The sequence below is a fragment of the Bos grunniens genome, chromosome 15 (assembly GCF_055505025.1).
Source record: "Bos grunniens cultivar Pamir isolate PY7600 chromosome 15, Bosgru_T2T1.0, whole genome shotgun sequence".
Classification (NCBI taxonomy): Eukaryota; Metazoa; Chordata; class Mammalia; order Artiodactyla; family Bovidae; genus Bos; species Bos grunniens.
In genome coordinates, this window is record NC_141179.1 from 16,643,116 (window position 1) to 16,667,676 (window position 24,561).

Genomic DNA, 24,561 nt, shown 5'->3' on the forward strand with positions numbered 1-24,561 from the left:
CCTGAACTCTTCAGGCTGTTTCTGCACCTAAGCTTTGTCCTCTCCCTGGGACGGAGCTTCAGAGTCTGAGCTTTACATAGCACTTGAGCCCCATCCTTACTGACAGAGGAGCATCTCAAGTTGAGGAGCATAGGCTGGTGGTGCCTTCCACAAGCCAGTTGCTGCTGTCTTATTTTTAGGCTCCAAAAGCTCCCCCTCTATCCAGTCTAATTTCTTCGCTGGTGAGGAGCCTTTCCAAGGTGCGGGAACCTTTCCTCCTTCACAGTTCTCTCCCTGGGGTGCAGGCCTGATTTCTTCTTTTTCTTTTTCCTTTTGTCCTACCCAGTTGCGTGTAGGTTTTCCTTGTCTTTTTGGAGGTCTGAGGTCTTCTGTCAGTGCTCAGTAGCTTTCTCTGAATAGTTCCACTTGTAGGTATATTTTCAAATGTATTTTCAATGTTTCTGTGAAGGGAGTTTAACTGTTTCCTATTCTCCCACCATTTTGAGCCCCGCCTCAGGAGTTCATTCAATATTGATTATTTTGAATTAAAGTTACTTGAGAAAGAGCTGATATAAGAAGGCCACTTTGACCCCTCCTCTCTGCCTTCCTGAAAGCAGGGAATAAATCTCATAAAAGATGCACTCCTTGTATCTTGAGGTAGAAAGAAATTCTTATCACCAGAGATAGGGAATTTCAGGCCAAAAAGCCAATCAAACAGACCTTGTCACTCGTTCCTTCTTGTTAATAATTTGAGTTTTTTATTTTCGGCTATCCTGGGTCTTTGTTGCTGTGTGTGGGCTTTTTCTAGTTGAGAGTGGGGGCTCCTCTCTAGTTGTGGTGCACGGGCTTCTCGTTGTGGTGGCTTCTCTTGTGGACCACTGGCGTGGTGCGTGGGCTTCAGTAGTTGTGGCACGCGGACTCAGCAGTTGAGTTTCCAGGCTCTGGAACACACGGTCAATAGTGTGACACGTGGGCTTAGTTGCTCTGTATTATGTGAGATCTTTCTGGATTAAGAATCGAACCCATGTCTCCTTCATTGGCAGGTAGATTCTTTACCACTGAGCCACCAGGGAAGCCCTTCTGCTTTCCAATGTTGTATTACTTTCTTTCTAAAATGAAGTGAATCAGCTATATTTACAGATATATTCCCTCCCTCTTGAACTTCCCTCTGTCCATCCCATCCAGGTAGGTCATCACAGAGCACTGAGCTGAGCTGCCTGTGCTATACAGAAAGTTCCCACTATCTATCAATTTTACGCATGGTAGTGTATTTATATCGAACCTAATCTCCAATTCATCCCACCTTCCCCTTCCCCTTGTGTGGCCACGTATCCTCTCTGTCCTGTGTTTCTGTTCCTGCCCTGCAGGTAGGTTCATCTGTACCATTTTTCTGTATATCCACATACATGTGTTAATATACTATATTTGTTTTTCTAACTTGCTTCATTCTGTATGAGACTTTAGATACAGCTGCATCTCTACAAATGAGCCAGTTTCATGGCTGAGTAGTATTCCATTGTGTGTGTACCACGTCGTCTTTATACAGTCGTCTGTTGATGGGCATCTAGGTTGTTTCCACGTCCTGGCTGTTGTAAATAGTGCTACAGTGAACAATGGGGTACATGTTTCTTTTTAAATTATGGTTTTCTCAAGATATATGCCCCATAGTGAGATTGCTGGGTCATATGGTAGTTCCATTTTTCGTTTTTAAGAAACCTCCATACCATTCTCCACTGTGGCTATATCAATTTACATTCCTACCAACAGTGCAAGAAAGTTCCCTGTTCTCTGAATCTTTTCCTGCATTTATTATTTGTGGTTTAAAAAAAAAATTTATTCTTTTGTTTTATTTTTTTATCTTTTGTTTGTTTATTAGTTTTTTGTTTTGTTTTTTATTCTTTTGTTTGTTTGTGGATTTTGTGATGATGACCATTCTGACCAGGATGAGGTAATAACCTCATTGTAGTTTTGATTTGCATTTTTCTAATAATGAGAAATGTTGAGCATCATTTTATGTGCTTTTTAACCATCTGAAGGTCTTCTTTGGAGAAATATCTATTTAAGTTTTCCACTCTTTTTTTGATTGGAATTTTTTTTTTTATATTGGGCTGCATGAGAAGTTTGTATATTTTGGAGATTAATCCATTGTCAGTTGCCTCATTTGCATATATCATTTCCCATCCTGAGATTCTTCTCTTTGTTTTGTTCATGGTTCCCTTTGCTATGCAAAATATTTGAAGTTTAATTAGGCCAATTAATTTATTTTTGTTTTATTTTAATTATTTTAGGAGATGAATTGAAAAAGATACTGCTGCAATTTTTGTCAGAGTGTGTTCTCCCTATGGTTCCCTCTAAAAGTTTTATAGTATTTGACCTTACATTTAGGTCTTTAATCTGTTTTAAGTTTTCTTTTGTGTATGGTGTTAGGGTATGTTCCAGATTCTTTCTCTTGCAGGTAGCTGTTCAGTTTTCCCAGTGCCAGTTATTGAAAAGGGTGTCTTTCTGTTGTTGTATATTCCTGTTTCCTTTGTCATAGATTAGATGACCATATGTGGGTGGGTTTACCTCTAGGCTTTCTATCCTGTGCCATTGATCTGTATGTCTGCTTTTGTGCCAGTACCACACTGTCTTGATGACTGTAGCTTTGTAGTATAGTCTGAAGTCAGTCAAGTCTGAAGTCAGCCTGTAGTATAGCCCGATCCCTCCAGCTCCATTTTTCTTTCTCAAGGTTTGTTGGCTGTTTGTGATCTCTTTTGTTTTCATACAAATTGTAAAATTTTTTGTTATAGATCTGTGAAAAACGCCATTGGTAGTTTAATATGGATTTCATTGAACCTGTAGATTTGTGATATAGTCATTTTCACAATATTGATTCTTCCAATCCATACACCAGAAACATGGTGTATCTCTCTATCTGAGTCATCTTTTATTTCTTTCATCAGAATCTTGTAGTTTTCAGAGTATAGGTCTTTTACCTTTTTAGATTGGCTTATTCCTAGGTATTCTTTTACTTTTTTTGTGGTGATAAATAAAATTGTTTCCTTAATTTCTCTTTCTGATCTTTCTTTGTTAGTGTATAGATATGCATACAAGAGATTTCTGTGCAGTAATTTTGTATCCTGCATCTTTATCAAATTCTAGTAAATTAATTAGTTCTAGTAGTTATCTGGTGGCATCTTTTAGGATTTTCTGTGCATAGTACCATGTCATCTGCAAACAGTGAATTTTACTTCTTTTCCACTTTCAGTTCAGTTCAGTCATTCAGTCATATCTGACTCTTTGCAACCCTGTGGACTGTAGCATGCTAGGCTTCTCTGTCCTTTACCATCTCCCAGAGCTTGCTCAAACTCAGGACCGTTGAGTCAGTGATGCCATCTAACCATCTCATCCTCTCTCATCCCCTTCTCCTCCTGCCTTCAATCTTTCCCAGTATCAGGATCTTTTCTAATGAGTCAGCCCTTCGCATCAGGTGACCAAAGTATTGAAGCTTTCAATGTCAATTTCTTTATTTCTTTTTCTTTGATAGCTGTAGCCAGGACTTCTAATACTATGTTGAATAAACATGGTAAAGTGGACATACTCGTTGTGTTCCTGATCTTACTGAAAATGCTTTCTACTTTTCACCTCTGAGTATGATGTTATCTGTAGGTTTGTCCTATATGGCCTTTATTATTTTGAGGCAGGTTACCTCTAAGCCCACTTTTGGAGAGGTTTTTTTTTCCTTAATCATAAAAGTGTGTTGAATTTTGTCAAAAATTTGTTTCGCATCTATCGAGATAATCATGTGGTTTTTATTCTTAAGCCTATTAATACAGTGTATCACATTGACTGATTTGTGTATATCGAGTAATCCTTACATCTCTTGGATAAATCCCATTTGATCATGATGTATTAATCTTGTAATGTATTGTTGGATTATGTTTGCTAGAAGTTTGTTGAGGATTTTTGCATCTGTGTTCATCAGTGATATTGACATGTAATTTTGGATTTTTTTGTGAGATCTTTGGTTTGATATCAGAGTGATGGTGGCCTTTTAGGTGAGTTTTGGAGTGTTCCTTCCTCTAATTTCCCGAGTTTCAGAACAGTCGGTTTTGTCTCTTCTCTAAATGTTGGATAGAATTTGCCATACTTTCATTTTCAATTCTTTCAATTGATCTGTTCATATTTTCTGTTTCTTCATGGTTCAGTCTTGGAAGGTTGTATCTTTCTAAGAACTTGTTCATTTTTTTCTAGATTGTCCATTTTCTTGACCTATAGTTGCCTACAGTAATCTTCTGATCCTTTGCATTTCTGTGGTGTCAGTTGTAATTTCTCTGTTTTCTTTTTTAATTTTATTGATTTGAGTCCTTTCTCTTTTTTTCTTGATAATTACATCACTAATTTTGTATTACTTGATAATTACAAGGGCCTGGCTAAAGGTTTGTCAATTTTGTTTATCTTCCCAAAGAACCAGCTTTTAGTTTAAATGATTTTTGCTATTGTTTACTTCATTTCTGTTTCATTTATTTCTGCTCTGATTTTTATAATTTTTTTATTTCTATTAACTTTGGATTTTTTCTTCTTTATCTGGTTGCTCTAGGTATAAGATTAATTGTTTGAGATTTTTCTTGTTTCTCTTGGTAGGATTGAATTGCTGTAAGCTTCCCTCTTAGGACTGCTTTGCTGTATCCCATAGGTTTTGGGTTGTTGTATTGTTGTTGTTGTTGTTGTTTTTCTGTATATTTTTTGGTTTCCTCTGATTTCTTCAGTGATCTCTTGGTTATTTAGTAGCATATTGTTTGGCCTCCATGTGTTTGTGTTTTTGACATTTTTTTTTCTTGTAATTGATTTCTAGTCTTATAGTGTTGTGGTTAGAAAAGATGCTTGATATGATTTCAGTTTTCCTAAATATTCAAGGGGCCTTCTCCTGATGTGGTAATCTCTCCTCTTCTTCAGCCACTCCCCCACCCCCACTCCACCACCCCAAGATTATGGATTCCATCTTGTTTCCTCTTTTGTTTTACGTCTCTTTCTCTCCATCCTATCTGGTCATTTGGGGATCTTTTCTTGTCTTTTAATGTATCCAGGATCCTCTGCTAATGTTCAGCATGTGGTGTGTTCAAATTGTTTCATTTGTAGATGTGATTAGTGATGTGCTTGTGGGAAGAAGTGAACCTCAGGTCCTTCTGTTCCAGCATCTTGACTGGTCTCATCTCCTTATATGTTCTTTATGTTATATCTGAAGTCATTTTTTCCCTCTATGTGTGTACCTTTCTTGGCTTTAATTTATTTTGAGGCATACCCTGACTACTCTTTTTTTTTTTTTTTTAAACTTTACAATATTGTATTGGTTTTGCCATATATCAACATGAATCCGCCACAGGTATACACGTGTTCCCCATCCTGAACCCTCCTCCCTCCTCCCTCCCCATACCATCCCTCTGGGTCGTCCCAGTGCACCAGCCCCAAGCATCCAGTATCGTGCATCGAACCTGGACTGGTGACTCATTTCATACATGATAGTATACATGTTTCAATGCCATTCTCCCAAATCATCCCACCCTCTCCCTCTCCCACAGAGTCCAAAAGACTGTTCTATACATCCGTGTCTCTTTTGCTATCTCGTATACAGGGTTATTGTTACCGTCCTTCTAAATTCCATATATATGCGTTAGTATACTGTATTGGTGTTTTTCTTTCTGGCTTACTTCACTCTGTATAATAGGCTCCAGTTTCATCCACCTCATTAGAACTGATTCAAATGTTTTCTTTTTAATGGCTGAGTAATATTCCATTGTGTATATGTACCACAGCTTTCTCATCCATTCATCTGCTGATGGACATCTAGGTTGCTTCCATGTCCTGGCTGTTATAAACAGTGCTGCGATGAACATTGGGGTACACGTATCTCTTTCAGTTTTGGTTTCCTCAGTGTGTATGCCCAGCAGTGGGATTGCTGGGTCATAAGGCAGTTCTATTTCCAGTTTTTTAAGAAATTTCCACACTGTTCTCCATAGTGGCTGTACTAGTTTGCATTCCCACCAACAGTGTAAGAGGGTTCCCTTTTCTCCACACCCTCTCCAGCATTTATTGCTTGTAGACTTTTGGATCGCAGCCTTCTGACTGGCGTGAAATGGTACCTCATAGTGGTTTTGATTTGCATTTCTCTGATAATGAGTGATGTTGAGCATCTTTTCATGTGTTTGTTAGCCATCTGTATGTCTTCTTTGGAGAAATGTCTATTAGTTCTTTGGCCCATTTTTTGATTGGGTCGTTTATTTTTCTGCAATTGAGCTGTAGGAGTTGCTTGTATATTTTTGAGATTAGTTGTTTGTCAGTTGCTTCATTTGCTATTATTTTCTCCCATTCTGAAGGCTGTCTTTTCACCTTGCTTATAGTTTCCTTTGTTGTGCAGAAGCTTTTAATTTTAATTAGGTCCCATTTGTTTATTTTTGCTTTTATTTCTAATATTCTGGGAGATGGGTCATAGAGGATCCTGCTGTGATGTATGTCGGAGAGTGTTTTGCCTATGTTCTCCTCTAGGAGTTTTATAGTTTCTGATCTTACTTTTAGATCTTTGATCCATTTTGAGTTTATTTTTGTGTATGGTGTTAGAAAGTGTTCTAGTTTCATTCTTTTACAAGTGGTTGACCAGTTTTCCCAGCACCACTTGTTAAAGAGATTGTCTTTAATCCATTGTATATTCTTGCCTCCTTTGTCAAAGATAAGGTGTCCATAGGTGTGTGGATTTATCTCTGGGCTTTCTGTTTTGTTCTATTGATCTATATTTCTGTCTTTGTGCCAGTATCATACTGTCTTGATGACTGTGGCTTTGTAGTAGAGCCTGAAGTCAGGCAGGTTGATTCCTCCAGTTGCATTCTTCTTTCTCAAGCTTGCTTTGGCTATTTGAGGTTTTTTGTATTTCCATACAAATTGTGAAATTATTTGTTCTAGCTCTGTGAAGAATACCGTTGGTAGCTTGACAGGGATTGCATTGAATCTATAAATTGCTTTGGGTAGTATACTCATTTTCTCTATATTGATTCTTCCAATCCATGAACATGGTATATTTCTCCATCTATTTGTGTCCTCTTTGATTTCTTTCATCAGTGTTTTATAGTTTTCTATATATAGGTCTCTAGTTTCTTTAGGTAGATATATTCCTAAGTATTTTATTCTTTTCATTGCAATGGTGAATGGAATTGTTTCCTTAATTTCTCTTTCTATTTTCTCATTATTAGTGTATAGGAATGCAAGGGATTTCTGTGTGTTGATTTTATATCCTGCAACTTTACTATATTCATTGATTAGCTCTAGTAATTTTCTGGTGGAGTCTTTAGGGTTTTCTATGTAGAGGATCATGTCATCTGCAAACAGTGAGAGTTTTACTTCTTCTTTTCCAATTTGGATTCCTTTTATTTCTTTTTCTGCTTTGATTGCTGTGGCCAAAACTTCCAAAACTATGTTGAATAGTAATGGTGAAAGTGGGCACCCTTGTCTTGTTCCTGACTTTAGGGGAAATGCTTTCAATTTTTCACCATTAAGGATAATGTTTGCTGTGGGTTTGTCCTATATAGCTTTTATTATGTTGAGGTATGTTCCTTCTATTCCTGCTTTCTGGAGAGTTTTTATCATAAATGGATGTTGAATTTTGTCAAAGGCTTTCTCTGCATCTGCTGAGATAATCATATGGTTTTTATTTTCCAATTTGTTAATATGGTGTATAACATTGATTGATTTGCGGATATTGAAGAATCCTTGCATCCCTGGGTAAAGCCCACTTGGTCATGGTGTATGATCTTTTTAATGTGTTGTTGGATTCTGATTGCTAGAATTTTGTTAAGGATTTTTGTATCTATGTTCATCAGTGATATTGGCCTGTAGTTTTCTTTTTTTGTGGCATCTTTGTCAGGTTTTGGTATTAGGGTGAGGGTGGCCTCATAGAATGAGTTTGGAAGTTTACCTTCCTCTGCAATTTTCTGGAAGAGTTTGAGTAGGATAGGTGTTAGCTCTTCTCTAAATTTTTGGTAGAATTCAGCTGTGAAGCCATCTGAAACTGTAATCAGAAATCTTCCAGCAAACAAAAGCCCAGGTCCTGACTACTCTTTGTAGAAATCCAACTCGGTTTTCATCCTGATGTGTGAGATTGTCTCCTGATAATACATTTAGAAATAATTCTCTCCTTTTTTTCATTTTTATGTAACTCTATAATAGTGATAAATACTATTTTGATAAAATGTAATATTTGTTATATTTATCTCCTCTTATCCTCATTCTCTTAGATTCCAGTTTTTTTTAGGGTCATTCTATTTTTTATTTCTTTTTGTTTTAAATATTTATTTTTAAACTTTGTGCTGAGTGTTGCAGCAGTCTTTGATCTTCATTGAGGCATGCAAACTCTGAATTGCAGCATGCAAAGTCTTAGTTATGGTGTGCAGTATTTTTAGTTGCGGCATGTGAACTCTTAGCTACAGCACATGGGATCTAGTTCCCTGACAGGGATCAAATTTGGGCCCTCTGCATTGGGAATCTAGAGTATTAGTTAGTGGAGCACCATGGAATTTCCCAGTTGTTTCTTTTTGTTTTTCTTTTCTCATTATTGCAAAACTGTGCCTTACATATATAGGCACTCAAATATATGTTGAATTTTAAATGCACTTATGATTTTTATATGTTCAAAGAATAATGTACAATTTCATAGTTACTGTAGTAGCAGTAAATATTCAGTTATAACCACATGAAAAATATAACTGACATTTAATTTTGCAATTGAATTTCAGTAGAAGATGGTGGTTTAAGCTGGCTAAGGAAGTCTTATCAAAGAATGAAAGAACAAGCTGAGAAACAAAATAGAAATTTTGAGGACATTGTAGCTGAAAGATACGGGGTAAGTCTTGGTATTTAGGAGATAAATATTATTTTCAAAGGTATATGGAAATTGACTTTAACTTTGTTAGTGTTTTGTGCTAGGATACCTTTTTTAATTGACTCTATATTAAATTTCATTTCTAACTGTCTTCAACTGCTGAAGCCGTGTTTTGCATTTCATTTTTAGATAAACCTGTGCAGCATATTTAAATATAAAATTTAATGAATATGAAACTTAAGTAAGGACAGTTTAAGAATGTATGTTTTTAATGTAAAAGCATTTTCTTGTTGTGAAGAAATTTCAATAGTATAGGAAAGCCTCCATAGAATATCTTTTGATATAAGTACTATTTGTTTTTGCTTTTAGAAAGTGATATTTATTCATTTTTCTTCCAGTTTTATTGAGATATACTTGACATACAGTACTGCATAAGTTGAAGTTATGCAACATGATCTGACTTAAAACATGGCATGATTACTGTGTATGTGTGTGCGTGTGTGTGTATAAAACAATGGAATAATGAAGCAATATATTTTAGAACCAGCTCCCCCATTCACAATGTGTGAATAATCTTTCTGTTTCAGTAGCTGTTGATGTCCTGTTTTTTAAAATTTCAGTAGAAAGAGGTTTAGAAAGGAGTAAACAAAAAGTGAGAGAATTATTATTGGCAGAGACATTACTTTGCCAGCAAAGGTCTGTCTAGTCAACGCTATGGTTTTTCCAGTAGTCATGTATGGATGTGAGAGTTGGACTGTGAAGAAAGCTGAGCACCGAAGAATTGATGCTTTTGAACTGTGGTGTTGGAGAAGACTCTTGAGAGTCCCTTGGACTGCAAGGAGATCTAACCAGTCCATTCTAAAGGAGATCAGTCCTGGGTGTTCTTTGGAAGGAATGATGCTAAAGCTGAAACTCCAGTACTTTGGCCACCTCATGCAAAGAGTTGACTCATCAGAAGAGACTCTGATGCTGGGAGGGATTGGGGGCAGGAGGAGAAGGGGACGACAGATGATGAGATAGCTGGATGGCATCACCGACTTGATGGATGTGAGTTTGATTGAACTCCGGGAGTTGGTGATGGACAGGGAGGCCTGGCGTGCTGCGATTCATGGGGTCGCCACGACTCGGACACGACTGAGCGACTGAACTGAACTGAAGAGAATATATGTTAATATTTTGATATATATATATATAATTTTTTCCTCATTATTATATAATTTTAAAATAAACTGTGTTACAAAAGTAGGCTTATGGACTGGGCTTCCCTGGAGGTTCAGTGGTAAAGAATCTGCCTGCCAATGCAGAAAACCTAAGACACGCAAGTTTGATCCATGGGTTAGGCAAATCCCTTGGAGCAGGAGATCGCAACCCACTCTATTATTCTTGCCTGGAAAACTTCTATGAACAGAGGAACCTGGAGAGCTTCAGTTCTGGGATCACAAAGAGTCTGACAACAGACATAGCATAAACTTACAGTTTACATTGTTTGTTTCACTTGCACAAGCGGACATAGTTGGATGCCAGTAAATACATACATTGTAATGATCTCTTAATATTTATAAATATATTTATATGGTGGAGGTGATGGAATGCCAGCCTAGCTATGTAAAATCCTAAAAGTTGATGCTTTTAGGATTAAAAGATGCTTTTAGATTAAAGTGCTGCACTTAATATGCCAGCAAATTTGGTTCTTCTGCAGTGGTTAAGAACTGGAGAAGATCAATTTTCATTCCAATCCCAAAGAAGGGCAATGCCAAGGAATGTTCAAACTACCGTACAGTTGTGCTCATTTTACATGCTAGCAAGGAATACTCAGAATCCTTCAAGCTAGGGTTCAACATACATAAACCAAGAACTTCTCAATATATCAGCTGTACTTAGAAAAGGCAGAAGAACCAGATTACCAAATTGCCAACATTCACTGGATCATAGGAAAAGCAAGAGAGTTTCAGAAAAATATCTACTTCTCCTTCACTGACTACACTGAAGCCTTTGACTGTGTGGATCAAAACAAACTATGGAAAATTCTTAAAGAAATGGAAGTACCAGACCACCTTACCTGCCTCCTGAGAAACCAGTATGCAGGTCAAGAAGCAAGTTAGAACCAGACTTAGAAAAACAGACTGATTCCAAATTGGGAAAGGAGTACATCAAGTCTATATGTTGTTACCCCGGTTTTTTAACTTAAATGCAGAGTACATCATGTGAAATATCTGAATAGATGAGTCACAAGCTGAAATCAAGATTGCTGGGAGAAGTATCAACAACCTCAGACATGCAGATGATACCACCCTGATGGCAGAAAGCAAAGAGGGAAGAGAAACTTGATGAAGATGAAAGAGCAGAGTAAAAAATCTAGCTTAAACTCAGCATTCAAAAAACTAAGATCATGGCATCAGTTCATGGCAAATAGATGGGGAAAAAATGAAACCAGTGACAGACTTTATTTTCTTGGGCTCCTAAATCTCTGTGGAAGGTGACTGATGCTTGTTCTTTGGAAGAAAAGTTATGACAAACCTAGACAGTGTATTAAAAAGCAGAGACATTACTTTGCTGACAAAGATCCATATATCAGACCTATGGTTTTTCCAGTAGTCAAGTATGGATGTGACAATTGGACCATAAAAAAGGCTGAGTGCTGAAGAATTGGTAGTTTTGAACCATGGTGCTAGAGAATACACTTAAGAGTCTTTTGGACTGAAGAGAGTCAAAACAGTCCATCCTAAGGGAAGTCATCCTTGAATATTCTTTGGAAGGACTGGTGCTGAAGCTGAAGCTTCAGTATCTTAACTACCTGATGCAAAGTTCTGACTCTTTGAAAAAGACCCTGATGCTGGGAAAGGCAGGAGGAGAAAGGGACGACAGACGATAACATGGTTAGATGGCATCACCTATTCAATGGATATGAGTTTGGGCAAACTCTGGGAGATGGTGAAGGACAGAGAAGTCTGGTGTTCTGCAGTCCGTGGGTTGCAAAGAGTTGGACATGACTTAGCGACTGAACAACAACCCATTATTTATTTATGTTAGTGGAGAGATGTTTATATGTTTTTATTTTTTCCCTGTTAAACAGCACTGTGATGACCATCTTTTCCAATGAATGTTGTGTACTTACCTGGTTATTTTCTTAAAAGAATTACTATAAGTGGAATTGCCAATTAAAGGATATGGATACTTGCAGTGAGATTTACATTGCAAAATTTCTCTGTAGAAGGATTGAAGGAATTACACTCAATAAAATTACTTTTTTTCCTATGATTTTCAATAGTAGTATTATGTTTTCTAGTCTATGCTGCTGTGATTGGTAAGCAGATTTTTTTTCTTTGCCTTTATTTTTATCATTTGTTCACTAATCAAGTGGATTCTTTTTTTCATGTATTTTTTGCCATTTGATTTGATTAATTGTAGTATTTACTCATTTGGGGATATTGACTTAAGACCTTTTAATAAATCTTCCTGTTAGTTTCATGTTTTCTTTGTACTTATATTTGCTATGGTGCTGCTGCTGCTAAGTCGCTTCATTCATGTCCGACTCTGTGTGACCCCATAGACAGCAGCCTATGAGGCTCCCCCATCCCTGGGATTCTCCAGGCAAGAACACTGGAGTGGGTTGCCATTTTCTTCTCCAATGCATGAAAGTGAAAGGTGAAAGTGAAGACGCTCAGTCGTGTCTGACTCTTAGCGACCCCATGGACTGCAGTCACATCCATACATGACTATTGGAAAAACTGGACTACTGGAAAAACCATACCCTTGACTAAATGGACCTTTGTTGACAAAATTTTATCTCTGCTTTCTAATATGCTGTCTAGGTTGGTCATAACTTTCCTTCCAAGGAGAAAGCGTCTTTTAATTTCATGGCTGCAGTCACCATCTGCAGTGATTTTGGACAGTATGAAAGGCAAAAAGATTTGACACTGAAAGATGAACTCCCCACGTCAGTAGATGCCCAATATGCTACTGGGGAAGAGTGGAGAAAGAGCTCCAGAAGGAATAAAGAGGCTGAACCAAAGCAGAAACAATACCCAGCTGTCAGTGTGTCTTGTGAAAGTAAAAGCTGATGCTTTAAATAACAATATTGCATTGGAATGTTAGGTCCATGAATCAAGGTAAATTGGAAGTGGTCAAACAGGAGATCACAAGAGTGAACATCAAAATTTTAGCAATCAGTGAACTAAAATGGTCTGGAATGGGTGAATTTAATTCAGATGACCTTTATATCTACTACTGAGGACAAATCTCTTAGAAGAAAGGGAGTAGCCCTCACAGTCAATAAAAGAGTCCGAAATGTAGTACTTGGTTGTAGTCTCAAAAACAACAGAATGATCTCTGTTTGTTTCCAAGGCAAACCATTCAGTGTCACAGTAATCCTAGTCTATGCCCCCAACCACTAGTGCTGAAGAAGCTGAAGTTGAGCGGTTCTATGAAGACCTACAAGACCTTCTAGAACTAACACCCAAAAAAGATGTCCTTTTCATCATAGGGGACTGGAATGCAAATGAAGGAAGTCAAGAGATACCTGACATAACAGGCAGGTTTGGCCTTGTAGTACAAAATGAAGCAAGCAAAGGATAACAGAGTTTTGCCAAGAGAATGCGCTGGTCATAGCAAACACCCTCTTCCAACAACACAAGAGATGGTGGACATGTGGTGGACGTCACCAGATGGTCAGTACCAAAATCAGAGTGATTATATTCTTGGAATGGAAGATGGAGTCAGCAAAAACTGACTGGTTCAGATCATGAACTCCTTGTTGCAAAATTCAGACTTAAATTGAGGAAAGTAGGGAAATCCACTAGGCCATGGGTGTATGACCTAAATCAAATCCCTTATGAGTATACAGTGGAAGTGACAAATAGACTCAACGGATTAGATCTGATAGAGTGCCTGAAGAACTATGGACAGAGATTTGTAACATAGTACAGGTGGCAGGGATCAAAACCATCCCCAAGAAAAAGAAATGCAAAAAGGCAAAATGATTGAGGAGGCCTTACAAATAGCTGAGAAAAGAAGAGAAGTGAAAGGCAAAGGAGAAAAGGGAAGGTATACCTAATCTGAATTCAGAGTCCCAAAGAATAGCGAGGAGAGATAAGGAAATCTTCCTAAGTGAACAATGCAAAGAATTAGAGGAAAACAGTAGAAGGGAAAGACTAGAGATCTCTTCAAGAAAATTAGAGATACCATGTTTTTCCAGTAGTCATGTATGGATGTGAGAGTTGGACTATAAAGAAAGCTGAGCACTGAAAAATTGATGCTTTTGAACTGTGGTGTTGGAGAAGACTCTTGAGAGTCCCTTGGACTGTGAGGAGATGAAGCCAGTCAATCCGAAAGGAAATCAACCCGGAATATTCATTGGAAGGGCTGATGCTGAAGCTGAAGCTGTAATACTTCGGCCACCTGATGTGAAGGACAGACTCATTAGAAAAAACCTTGATGGTGGGAAAGATTGAAGGCAGCAGGAGAAGGGCACGATAGAGGACGAGATAGTTGGATGGCATTACCGACTCAGTGGACATGAGTTTGAGCAAGGTCCAGGGGATGGTGAAGTACAGGGATGCCTGGCACGCTGCAGTTCTGGGGTCACAAAGAATCAGACAAGACTGAGTGACTGAATAACAATATTGAATTTTCTCATTCTAAAATACTGGTTATTCGTCAGTTCAAATTTTCATTTATTCTTTTCAGTGCATTTCTCCATTTGTTGTTACATATATATCCTTATCCTCAGTATATTTTTTATTTTTTTCAAGTGTATGTTGAATCTTTCTTCCTTTATGTTTTCTGACTTGACTGGTATTAGTCTGCCCATTTTTTTTTAACTCTTGTCATTACATCTGTAGCTGTTTTAAACTGGCTTATCTGGGAAAATAGTTACATGGAAATGTTGATTACTTTTTCCTGCTCAGTGTTACAATATTTAGACTTTCTTGTATTCTTGAAATAGAATTTCAGGACTTAGATATAGACACCTTTCTTCTGTGTTTAAGTGCATTTAAGATGAAGATTGTCATGTTTAAAAAGTATCTTTGCATTCACAGTTTATTGAAAGGTGCTTTTTTGTTAATTTGCTTTTAAATTAGGAGTGGGTATCTAATTTTTATGAAATAACTGTTTTGATATCCTTTGAGATAAAATTATTTTTTTTCTTTTGTTAATGAGATGAATTGAACATATTTTCTATCTTCAGGCCATTCTTGGATTCTTTAACTCCTATTTGATCATGGCATTTACTTCAATATACTACTGAATTAAATTTGTTAATATTTCATTTTGCATTTATATCTTTATATATATATATTATCTTTATTTTTCTTTTTATCTTTTAAGGGTTATTGTAAGTTTATTTTTGAAACTTTGAAGTTTTATATAATTTCTTAATTCTCTGGAACAGTTAAGAATCAAAGAGTTAGGCATTTTGACATAATGGTTAAAAACATTCACTGTGTAGTTAAATAGTCTTGAATTTCAATATGAGGTTTGTTACTCTTGCTGTGTGATCTTAAGCTTCATTTTTATTTTTCATTTTAAAGACACGATTATTAGGATCATTCTCATAGAATTGTTGTGAGCACTAATAATAATTTGAATGCTTTTCATCTGCCAGCTACTGTTGTATTACATCATGTATAATTAAATTTATTTAATAGCCACAATTATACTATTATATTTATTTAGTAAATGGGGAAACTGAAGCAGAGTTTAAATAACCAAGATTATGAAATTCATGAATAAATTTGAACCTAGACATTCTATGTAGACCCCATTTAAATGATCCAAAAGTGTAGTACAATAAGCATGGGATAAATTGTGTCAGCTACTGTTTTTGTTGTTTTTGTTATTACCATATTTTATTGATTTTTAGAAGCCACTAATTATAAAGACATCGTTAATTTATGTATCAGCAAGAAAGAAAAAAGTTGCCTGTGAGACAATGCTTAAATTGTGAAAATATCCCCCTTTACTGCTATCATTTTCATTCTGTTCATGTTGTCATTAAATTTAAGAAACATGTTAAGCCTAGATTTTTAAAATAATTTGATAAAATATAATGGATTATCCCTGCCTCGTCTTAAGGTAATGACTTTCCATCTCAACTCTCAGATTTTATGGAAAGATTTTAAAGTTTTAATTACAGTTTACTATAAGTTTAAAAAATATGCATGTTATCCTTGACAGTTGTATTCTTCACAACTATAAGAACAGTTATTTAGACTTAACCATTACATTTGCCATTTAGTTTATGGCCTGAATTCCTTTTTTCAAAGATACCTGCCCTAATTCATTTACGGTTTGGCTTAATGATACTGAGTAATTTCTCCCCTAGAATTAGTAAGTAATGTACTTTCTGATATGTTGCATTTCGGAAAATGCCTTTCTTCTGTACATGTCAAGGAAAGATAATTTGACTGAATTGAATTCTTTATTTAGAATTATTACCTTAGAATTATTTTTCAAAATTTCATCTTCACTTCATTATCTTCTAGCACTTAGTAAAAAGTTGTTAACAGTCTTAACTTCCTTTCCTTTGTTGGCAGAATGTTGTTTACCTAACTCCCGTTTGTTTACTTGTTCACATTCACTCCTTCCTCTGATCTGATCTTTGTGAAAAATTTATTTTCTGCATGAATTTTGAGACTCAGGAATTAGGATTTTTTAATGTATGAGTTTCTGTATGCTTCACTTTCTTCCTTCCCCCTGTTGGATGAGACCTTTGGATCTAGAAAATTAGCTGGGGCAATTTTTCTGGTAATGCTTCTACTGTCTTTGGTTTTTCCTTCTGAAAGTATATGCATGTTCTGTAGAACTAATTGTCCATGTGTCTTTGCGCTATAACTTATGTTTGTTTACCATCTTTTCCCGAGTATAGCAGATTCCTAGGCTAGTGTTGAGTTCGCAGATTCGGATTCAATACTTTCTGTCGTTCTACTCACTACCTGCCTATCTTAGAACATAGTTTTCTTTGTCTTTCTTGCTCTTGAACTGCTCTTCTTTTCATAAGAGTCTGTTTTGTTTTAGCAGTTACATCTTGAATCTCACTGATAGTAGGAAATACCTTTTAAAATATTATGTTTTTACTGATTTCTGAATTCTGTTTTGTTTTAATGCTGGGTATTTGGTCTAAATGGCTTCTTTTGAGCTCCCAGAATTTTTTTTATTATTTGGTAATTTTTCTTGGATTATTCATGTTTTTTAAAATACTCATTTTATAGTGATGTGTTTCTTTGCTCCAGCTACCACAACACAGTTCCACAGACTGGGTGACTTAAACAACAGCAATTTATTTTCTTACGGTTAAGGAGAATCAAAGTTCAAGATCAAGATGTTAGAGGGTTTGGTTTCTTCTGAGGCCTTTCTTTTTAGTTCATAAGTATCTGCCTCCTAGCTCTGTCCTCACATGGGGTTTTCTCTGTGTGTACTTATCTCTTTGTGTGTCTACATTCTTCTGATTACAAGGATAGCAGTCATACTGGATTAAAGCATAACCAAGTGACCTCATTTTAACTTAATCAGCTCTTTAAAGATCCTTTCTACAAATGTCACATTCTGAGGTTCTGTGGGTTAGGGGTTTGACATATGACTTTGGAGGGGGTACATATTTCAGCCTGTGTCATTTAGGATGATTGTATAGGTCTTTCATTCCCCCTTTTTAGGTTTTTCTTTCATTGTACTACATGACAATGTATCATGACACAGTGGCATGTGGAGTACAAATCATTGAGCCATTTTTAATTTTTAATATCTTGTTGAATTTTTCCTCCTTTCTAGTCAATGGAAGTATTTCAGTTGAAATTAAAAGAAGCTGAAAAAGCTGCATTTACAAAAGAAGATGGTAGACGAGAACGATGGAAGAAACCAACAGACTCAGATAGAGCACACAGTAGTCAAGAAAGTGGAAAATCAGACTTGGTAAAATATAGTAAAAGTTCAAGAGGTAGATATAATACAACAGATATTGCAAACAGTATCACTAAAGATAAGTTTAGTGGTGATGAAAAAGATGGTAGATCTGTGTTTTCAGAAACATATAGAAGAGAACCCAGTCCAAGGAAAAATCAAGAATTTTCTTCTCACGTAAATTTAAGAGCTAAATTCTTAAGACCCTCTGATGATGAAGAAGTGTCATTTCATAGCAAGGACAGAAATTTTGAACCGTCTAGTTCATCTTCAGCAGTAGTTCCTCAAGATTCTGTGCATTGTGGTTTTCAAAAATCCACAGAGAACAGTGAAGAAAGTTTATCATGCTGGAGTCGATTTGGGAGGGGAGACAGGAAACATTCAAATCAAAAGCCACTAGAAACCAGTCACAGTGTTGACCCTGGATACGTTTCAGAAGATGTGAGAGAAAAGTCACAGGAGGAAGGCTTGAGAGATGACTATGTGACAAAAGAACATCTACAGGACACAAAATCTTCGCTCGCCAGGTATTCTGTCCTTTGTTTTCTAAACCAGTAAATGAATACTAAGGTCCAGTGGATTCAAGATACTGAACTGTACTTTTAGAGCATCAGTTACTGATTAGATATGTTATGATTTTGTTTCTTAAATTTGATGTAAGAGATAAGATATGCACCTTTAACAGTTCAGTAGTTTCATTTTATATATTGTATTTCATTTCAGTTTATTTAACAAAAAGCTGAAAGATGAATTCAGTAGTGAATATTTCCTCAAAATTTGTTGCTTTTTTGCAATCTATAAAGCTAAATTTATAGATTTAGCTTTAATAGTTCTTATAAATGGATACGCTACATAAAATATTTTGGTAGATTTTGTTCAGTTCAGTTCAGTTCAGTCGTGTCCAACTCTTTGCGACCCCATGAACTGTGGCCTACCAGGATCCTACCAGGATCCTACCAGGATTTTCCAAGCAAGAGTACTGAGATCCTTAGGGGAGAAAATTTGAGAATAAGTAGTAAGAAAAGAATTAAAGGATGGGATCTATGAACACTGTCATCAGGCAAAGAATAATTGCAATATACTCAAAGTTTCTGAAATGTGATTGGATTGGAGCTTTTTAAATTACATTTTCCTCAAAAGTTTGAGCCAGAGTTTGTTGTGGGTGTGTCTGTGTATGGATGTGTGTTGTAAAAAGAATATATTTAAGTGGGAAAATAGGATTTGCTTTTCAGAAAATAATTTTGACGAGGGCTTTTGAAATATAGCTGTAACCCTGAAAAATGAGAAATGCTTGTACTTTTTTCTTTTTATAGGATAGTTGCAGATGCCATGGTGATGTTTTCTTCAGAGCATATGCTTGCCATTATAAATGCTTAGAGTCTTCCATTATAAATGGAAGAGTCTGTCCCTGCTGTTTGTTGCAGAGCAGTGTCTTTACTGTGTTATTAACGATAATATATTCTTCGGTCATTGATGCCCAACAACTTTCATTGTAATGTCTTTATTTGATACCTATTACTGTTCTATTATGTGTTGAATTATCTGTTAATATTGAAAATGCCAGAGATACTCAGAATTCTTGTGTATCGTCATATTTATCCTGTTCTACATTTCTACACTAATAAACAATTCTGTTAGAAATTATACCCCTTCCACAACCCCGTCAAAACAACAAAAAGAGGAATGTTTGGAGTACAAATTTTAGGACCATGAACGTTGCCTCTTTTAAAGGTCTCTGAGATTTCAGTTATCCTCTTGAAACTTGTGAGTTTTGGTTGGAGTCCGCATACCTTCTTGGGTGCTGTCTCTTGATTGATTCTTTGTATACTGAAAAGTGAAGAGAAAAATGAAAGTTTCTCAAAAACAGAGAAAAGTGATAAAAATGACAAAGATGTGTCTTTGGGTAGGCAGTAATAGAGATCTTTGGCAACTTAATCAAGAATATTATCATTGTAAAAGAGGATTTATAAACCAGATTTCATGGACTAAATTATGACTGTGGATTATGATATAATAGAGATAGAAAGTATATGTGGGAGACATCGGTTTAACGAAGTGCCTCCCTCACTCCCATATTTTTTAAGGTGCAGAAACTTGAATATGTTTATATATTAGTGGAAAAGACATTATCAAGTTTGAAAGAAGCTTAAAATATAGAATGATGATAGATGGGATAATTCAGCAGGAATTCAAAGTTAGTGTATATGTATGTATGATACAGTGTACTCATGCAGGTAGGATTATCCTGAGTGCAAATGTTAAAGAAGAGGAAAGTGTGGCTGTGGATGTGGGTGATGGGAGGTAACTGTAGGAATTGCTTTTGGGGGAGGGAGTATAGTAGTTGTGGGTCTCGGGCTTGCCCTCAGGGCATGTGGAATCTTCCTGGACCAGGGATCAAACCTGTGTCCCCTGCATTGGCTGGTGATTTCCTAACCACTGAAGCACCAGAGAAGTCTCCAGTTTTTCTTCTAAAGTCTAGTCCCTCTGATATGTGTTTTGCTACTTCTTTTGATTTCCATGCCTTCAGCTTTAGTCTGTATGTGCCTCTGGGTCTGAAGTGGGTCTCCTGAAGACAGGATATATACAGTTCTGGTTTCTCTATCCATCCAGCCAGTCTGTGTCCAGCAAATGGAACCTTCCGTTGTACACAGGCTCCAGATTATGCAGGTTCAGTAGCTTCAGTGCATTGCCCCACAGCGTGTGGGATCTCAGTTTCCTGAGCGGGGACTGAATCCACATCCCCTGCATTGCAAGGTGTATTCTTAATCACTGCACCGCCAGGGAAGTCCCAGCAGCATACATCTTTAGCTTATCTACCCTCAAGTGGTATTATGCCACTCTTGTAAGAACTTCATAGTAGTTTATTTACATTTCTCCCCATCCTGTCCTTTCTGTTAGTGTTTTCATACAGTTTACTTATACTTGTTATAAACTCTTGTTACTATTTTTCTTTAAATAGTTATCTTAAAGAGACTTAAGTAATAAGAAACAAGTATATATTTACCCTTGTAGTCATCATTTCTGTTGCTCTTCCTTCCTTTGAGTTGATCCATATTTCAGTCTAGTATAATTTTTCTTCTATCTGAAGGCTTTTCTTTAACATTCTTTCAGCTTTTTATGTCTCTTCATTTCACCTTTTTTTTTGTTACATTTTAAAATTTATTTTAATTGATGCATAATTATAATATTGTGGTTTTTGCCATACATTAATATGAGTCAGCCATAGGTATACATGTGTCCCCTCCTTCTGAACCCCCTGCCCACCTCCCTCCCCACCCGATCCCTCCAGGTTGTCCCAGAGCACGAGCTTTGGGTGCCCTGCTTCATACATAATATGCGCACTGTTGTTTCTTTTACATATGGTAATGTATATGTTTCAGTGCTGTTCTCTCAAATCATCGCACCATCTCCTTCTCCCACTGAGTCCAAAAGTCTGTTCTTTTTTGTGTGTGTGTAATTATTTTATTTTTATTCATTTATTTTTTTTAAATTTAATTTTATTTTTTAACTTTACAATATTGTATTGGTTTTGCCAAATATCGAAATGAATCCGCCACAGGTATACATGTGTTCCCCATCCTGAACCCTCCTCCCTCCTCCTTCCCCATACCATCCCTTTGGGTCATCCCAGTGCACCAGCCCCAAGCATCCAGTATCATGCATCAAACCTGGACTGGTGACTCGTTTCATATATGATAAATATATGATATTATGCATATTTCAATGCCATTCTCCCAAATCATCCCACCCTCTCCCTCTCCCACAGAGTCCAAAAGACTGTTCTTTATATCTGTGTCTCATTTGCTGTCCTGTACGTAGAATTATTGGTACCATCTTTCTAGATTCCATATACATGCATCAATATATGGTATTTGTCTTTCTCTCTCTGACTTCACTCTAAACAGGCTCTAGGTTCATCCACCTCATTAGAACTAACTCAAATGCATTCCTCTTTATAGCTGAGTAGTAGTCCATTGTGTATATGGACCACAACTTCCTTATCCATTCATCTGCCGATGGACATCTAGGTTGCTTCCATGTCCTAACTATTGTAAATAGTGCTACAGTGAACTTTGGGGTACATGCATCTGTTTTAATTCTGATTTCCTCAGAGTATATGCCCAAGAATGAGATTGCTGGGTTGTATGATATTTTTATTTCTAGTTTTGAAAGGAATCTCCATACTCTTCTCCATAGTGGTTATATAAGTTTGCATCAGTGTAAGAGGGTTCCCTTTTTGCCACACCCTCTCCAGCATTTATTGTTTAGAATTTTTGATGATGACCATTCTGACCCATGTGAGATGATGCCTCATTGTGATTTTGATTTGCATTTCTCTAATAATGAGTGATGTTGAGCATCTTTTCTTGTGTTTATTAGCCATCTGTATGTCTTCTTTTGGAGAAGGCAATGGCACCCCACTCCAATACTCTTGCCTGGAAAATCCCATGGACGGAGGGGCCTGGTAGGCTGCAGTCCATGGGGTCGATAAGAGTCGGACAGGACTGAGTGACTTCACTTTCACTTTTCACTTTCATGCATTGGAGAAGGAAATGGCACCCCACTCCAGTGTTCTTGCCTGGAGAATCCCAGGGATGGGGGAGCCTGGTGGGCTGCCGTCTATGGAGAAATGTCTGTTTAGGTCTTTTGCTCACCTTTTGATTAAGTTGTTCATTTTTCTTGTATTGAGCTTCATGAACTGTTTGTATATTTTGGAGATTAATCCTTTGTCAGTTGTTTTGTTTGCTATTGTTTTCTCCCATTCTGAGGGCTGTCTTTTCACCTTGTTTATAGTTTCCTTAGTTGTGCAAATGCTTTTATGTTTAATTAGATCCCATTTGTTGATTTTTGTTTTTATTTCCATTATTCTGAAGTGAAAAAGATACTTTGACTTGATATAGAATTCTAGGTTGACAATTTGAAGCACTTTAAAAATACTGTTACTCTCTTCTTGGTTACGTTGTTTCTGATGAGAAATCTGCTCTTCCTTTTTTTCTCTGTGCATAAATGTCTTTTTTCCCCCCTATGGCTGCTATAAATTGTTCTTCGTTATTAGTTTTGAGCAGTTTGATTATGATATGCCTTGATGTGGTTTTCTGGTTTGGTTTTTGTACTAGGAATTCTCTAAGCTCCTTGGATTTTTAGTTTTCACTAACTTTAGTAAACTTTGACCTTTGTTTCTTCTGTCTCCCATTTATTTCAGGGACTCCAGTAATATGAATGATAGGCTATTTATGGTTGTCCTATACGTCTCCATTGTTCTTTTCTGTTCTGAAATTCTTTTTTTCTGTGTGTTTCATTTTATGTAGAAGTTAGGCATTGGAAACTAGTGTTTCAATTAAATTTTTTTCTTTTGCAGTCTAATCTCTATTAATCCTATTCAGTGTAGTTTTTATTTTGACCATTGTAATTTTCACTTGTAGAATTTAAATTCTAATCTTTTTTATGTCTGAGTTGTCTCTTACTTTTCAACCATGTGGAATAAATTGATGTTAACTTTCAATGTCCTTGTCTTCTGTTTGTTAAATCTGTGTCAGTGCTTTGATTGATAGCTTTTTCTCCTAATTAAGGGTTTTATTTTTTTTCTAGTTTGCATGTCTGACAGTCTTTAATTGGATACTAGATATTGAGAATTTTATTTTGTTCCATGGTAGATATTTTTGCATTCATGTAAGTATTCTTGAGTTTTGTTTTGGGAGACAGTTAACTGAATTGGAAACTGGTCCTTTTGATTCCTGTTGATATATGGCAGAAGCCAACACAATATTGTAAAGCAGTTATCCTCCAATTAAAAATAAATTTAAATTAAAAAAGGAGTTTTACTTTTTCAGTTCTAGATATATTTGTATTCCTGGAAGTATTCTTAAATTTTGTTTTGGGACAAGGTTAAATTAATTTAAAACTGGTCCTTTGGACTCTTGCCCTTAATATTTGTTAGGTGGACCCAGAGCAGCATTTAGTCTAGGGTTTATTTCCCATTCATGAAAAAGGACCTTTAATACTCTACCCACTGCTTTCATAATTATGAATTTTCCTAGTTTGGCTATTGGGACCTATTCCTATTACCAGGAATGCTGAATGCTGTTCCTCTAATTCTTTGAGATGTTATTTTCACGACTGTTTCTGATCAGGTAGTTTCTGATTATTACTCAAGGGGAACTCTCTGTACTTTTCTGGAATTCTTTCACTGTGCAGCTCTCCCCTCTTTAGCTGCCTTGGACTCTTAGCTATTTCTCTTTCATTGAGGAGTCCTTCATGCTCTGCGTAGGTTCACCCTCCTTGTATTGTAGTCTCGAATCTTTCTTGTGGCAGTAAGGCAAAGTTTGTTAGGAGAACTTTGTATATGCCAGGAATCTGACCTGGGCAGGAAATTTATCTTTTCTTCTTTGAGGCTTGCACACTATAGGTTCGATACATCATCTTAGCTGTAAATTAGGTTTATGTTGTCTAATTGTGGGTTGTCATTGCAAAAGAGCACGTGGTCACTATTTTTATTCTTCAAATGTAGGTAAATGTAATTTTCTGATTATAGTTTCTTAGATTATCAGTAAGTTATCCATTGAATAAGAAGAATTTCTCTAGATGTGTAGAATTATGACCTGATTATAGTGTTAATTTTTGTTTCTTTTTTTAGAATAAGTATGGGAATATTAGGGGCTTCCCTAATAGCTCAGTTGGTAAAGAATCTGCCTGCAGTGTGAGAGATCTGGGTTCATCCCTGGGTTGGGAAGATCCCCTGGAGAAGGGAAAGGCTATCCATTCCAGTGTTCTGGCCTGGAGAATTCCACGGTCTGTATAGTCCATGGGATCCCAAAGATTTGGACACAACTGAGTGACTTTTA

At 36.5% G+C, this 24,561-nt stretch overlaps 1 protein-coding gene across 5 annotated transcripts in view; it reads left to right on the forward strand.

Annotated features, from left to right (window-relative positions):
- The window catches only part of CWF19L2 (CWF19 like cell cycle control factor 2), a 139,333-nt gene that overhangs the window by 41,611 nt on the left and 73,161 nt on the right, over window positions 1–24,561 (forward strand). For 3 of the 5 annotated variants that reach the window (XM_086339007.1, XM_086339006.1, XM_086339003.1), the window contains 2 exons: window positions 8,739–8,845; window positions 17,591–18,246. In XM_086339007.1, the coding sequence (XP_086195133.1) occupies window positions 8,739–8,845; window positions 17,591–18,246 (763 nt within the window). The remainder of the gene's footprint in view (window positions 1–8,738; window positions 8,846–17,590; window positions 18,247–24,561) is intronic. The other 2 variants (XM_086339008.1, XM_086339005.1) reach the window with 1 other exon arrangement.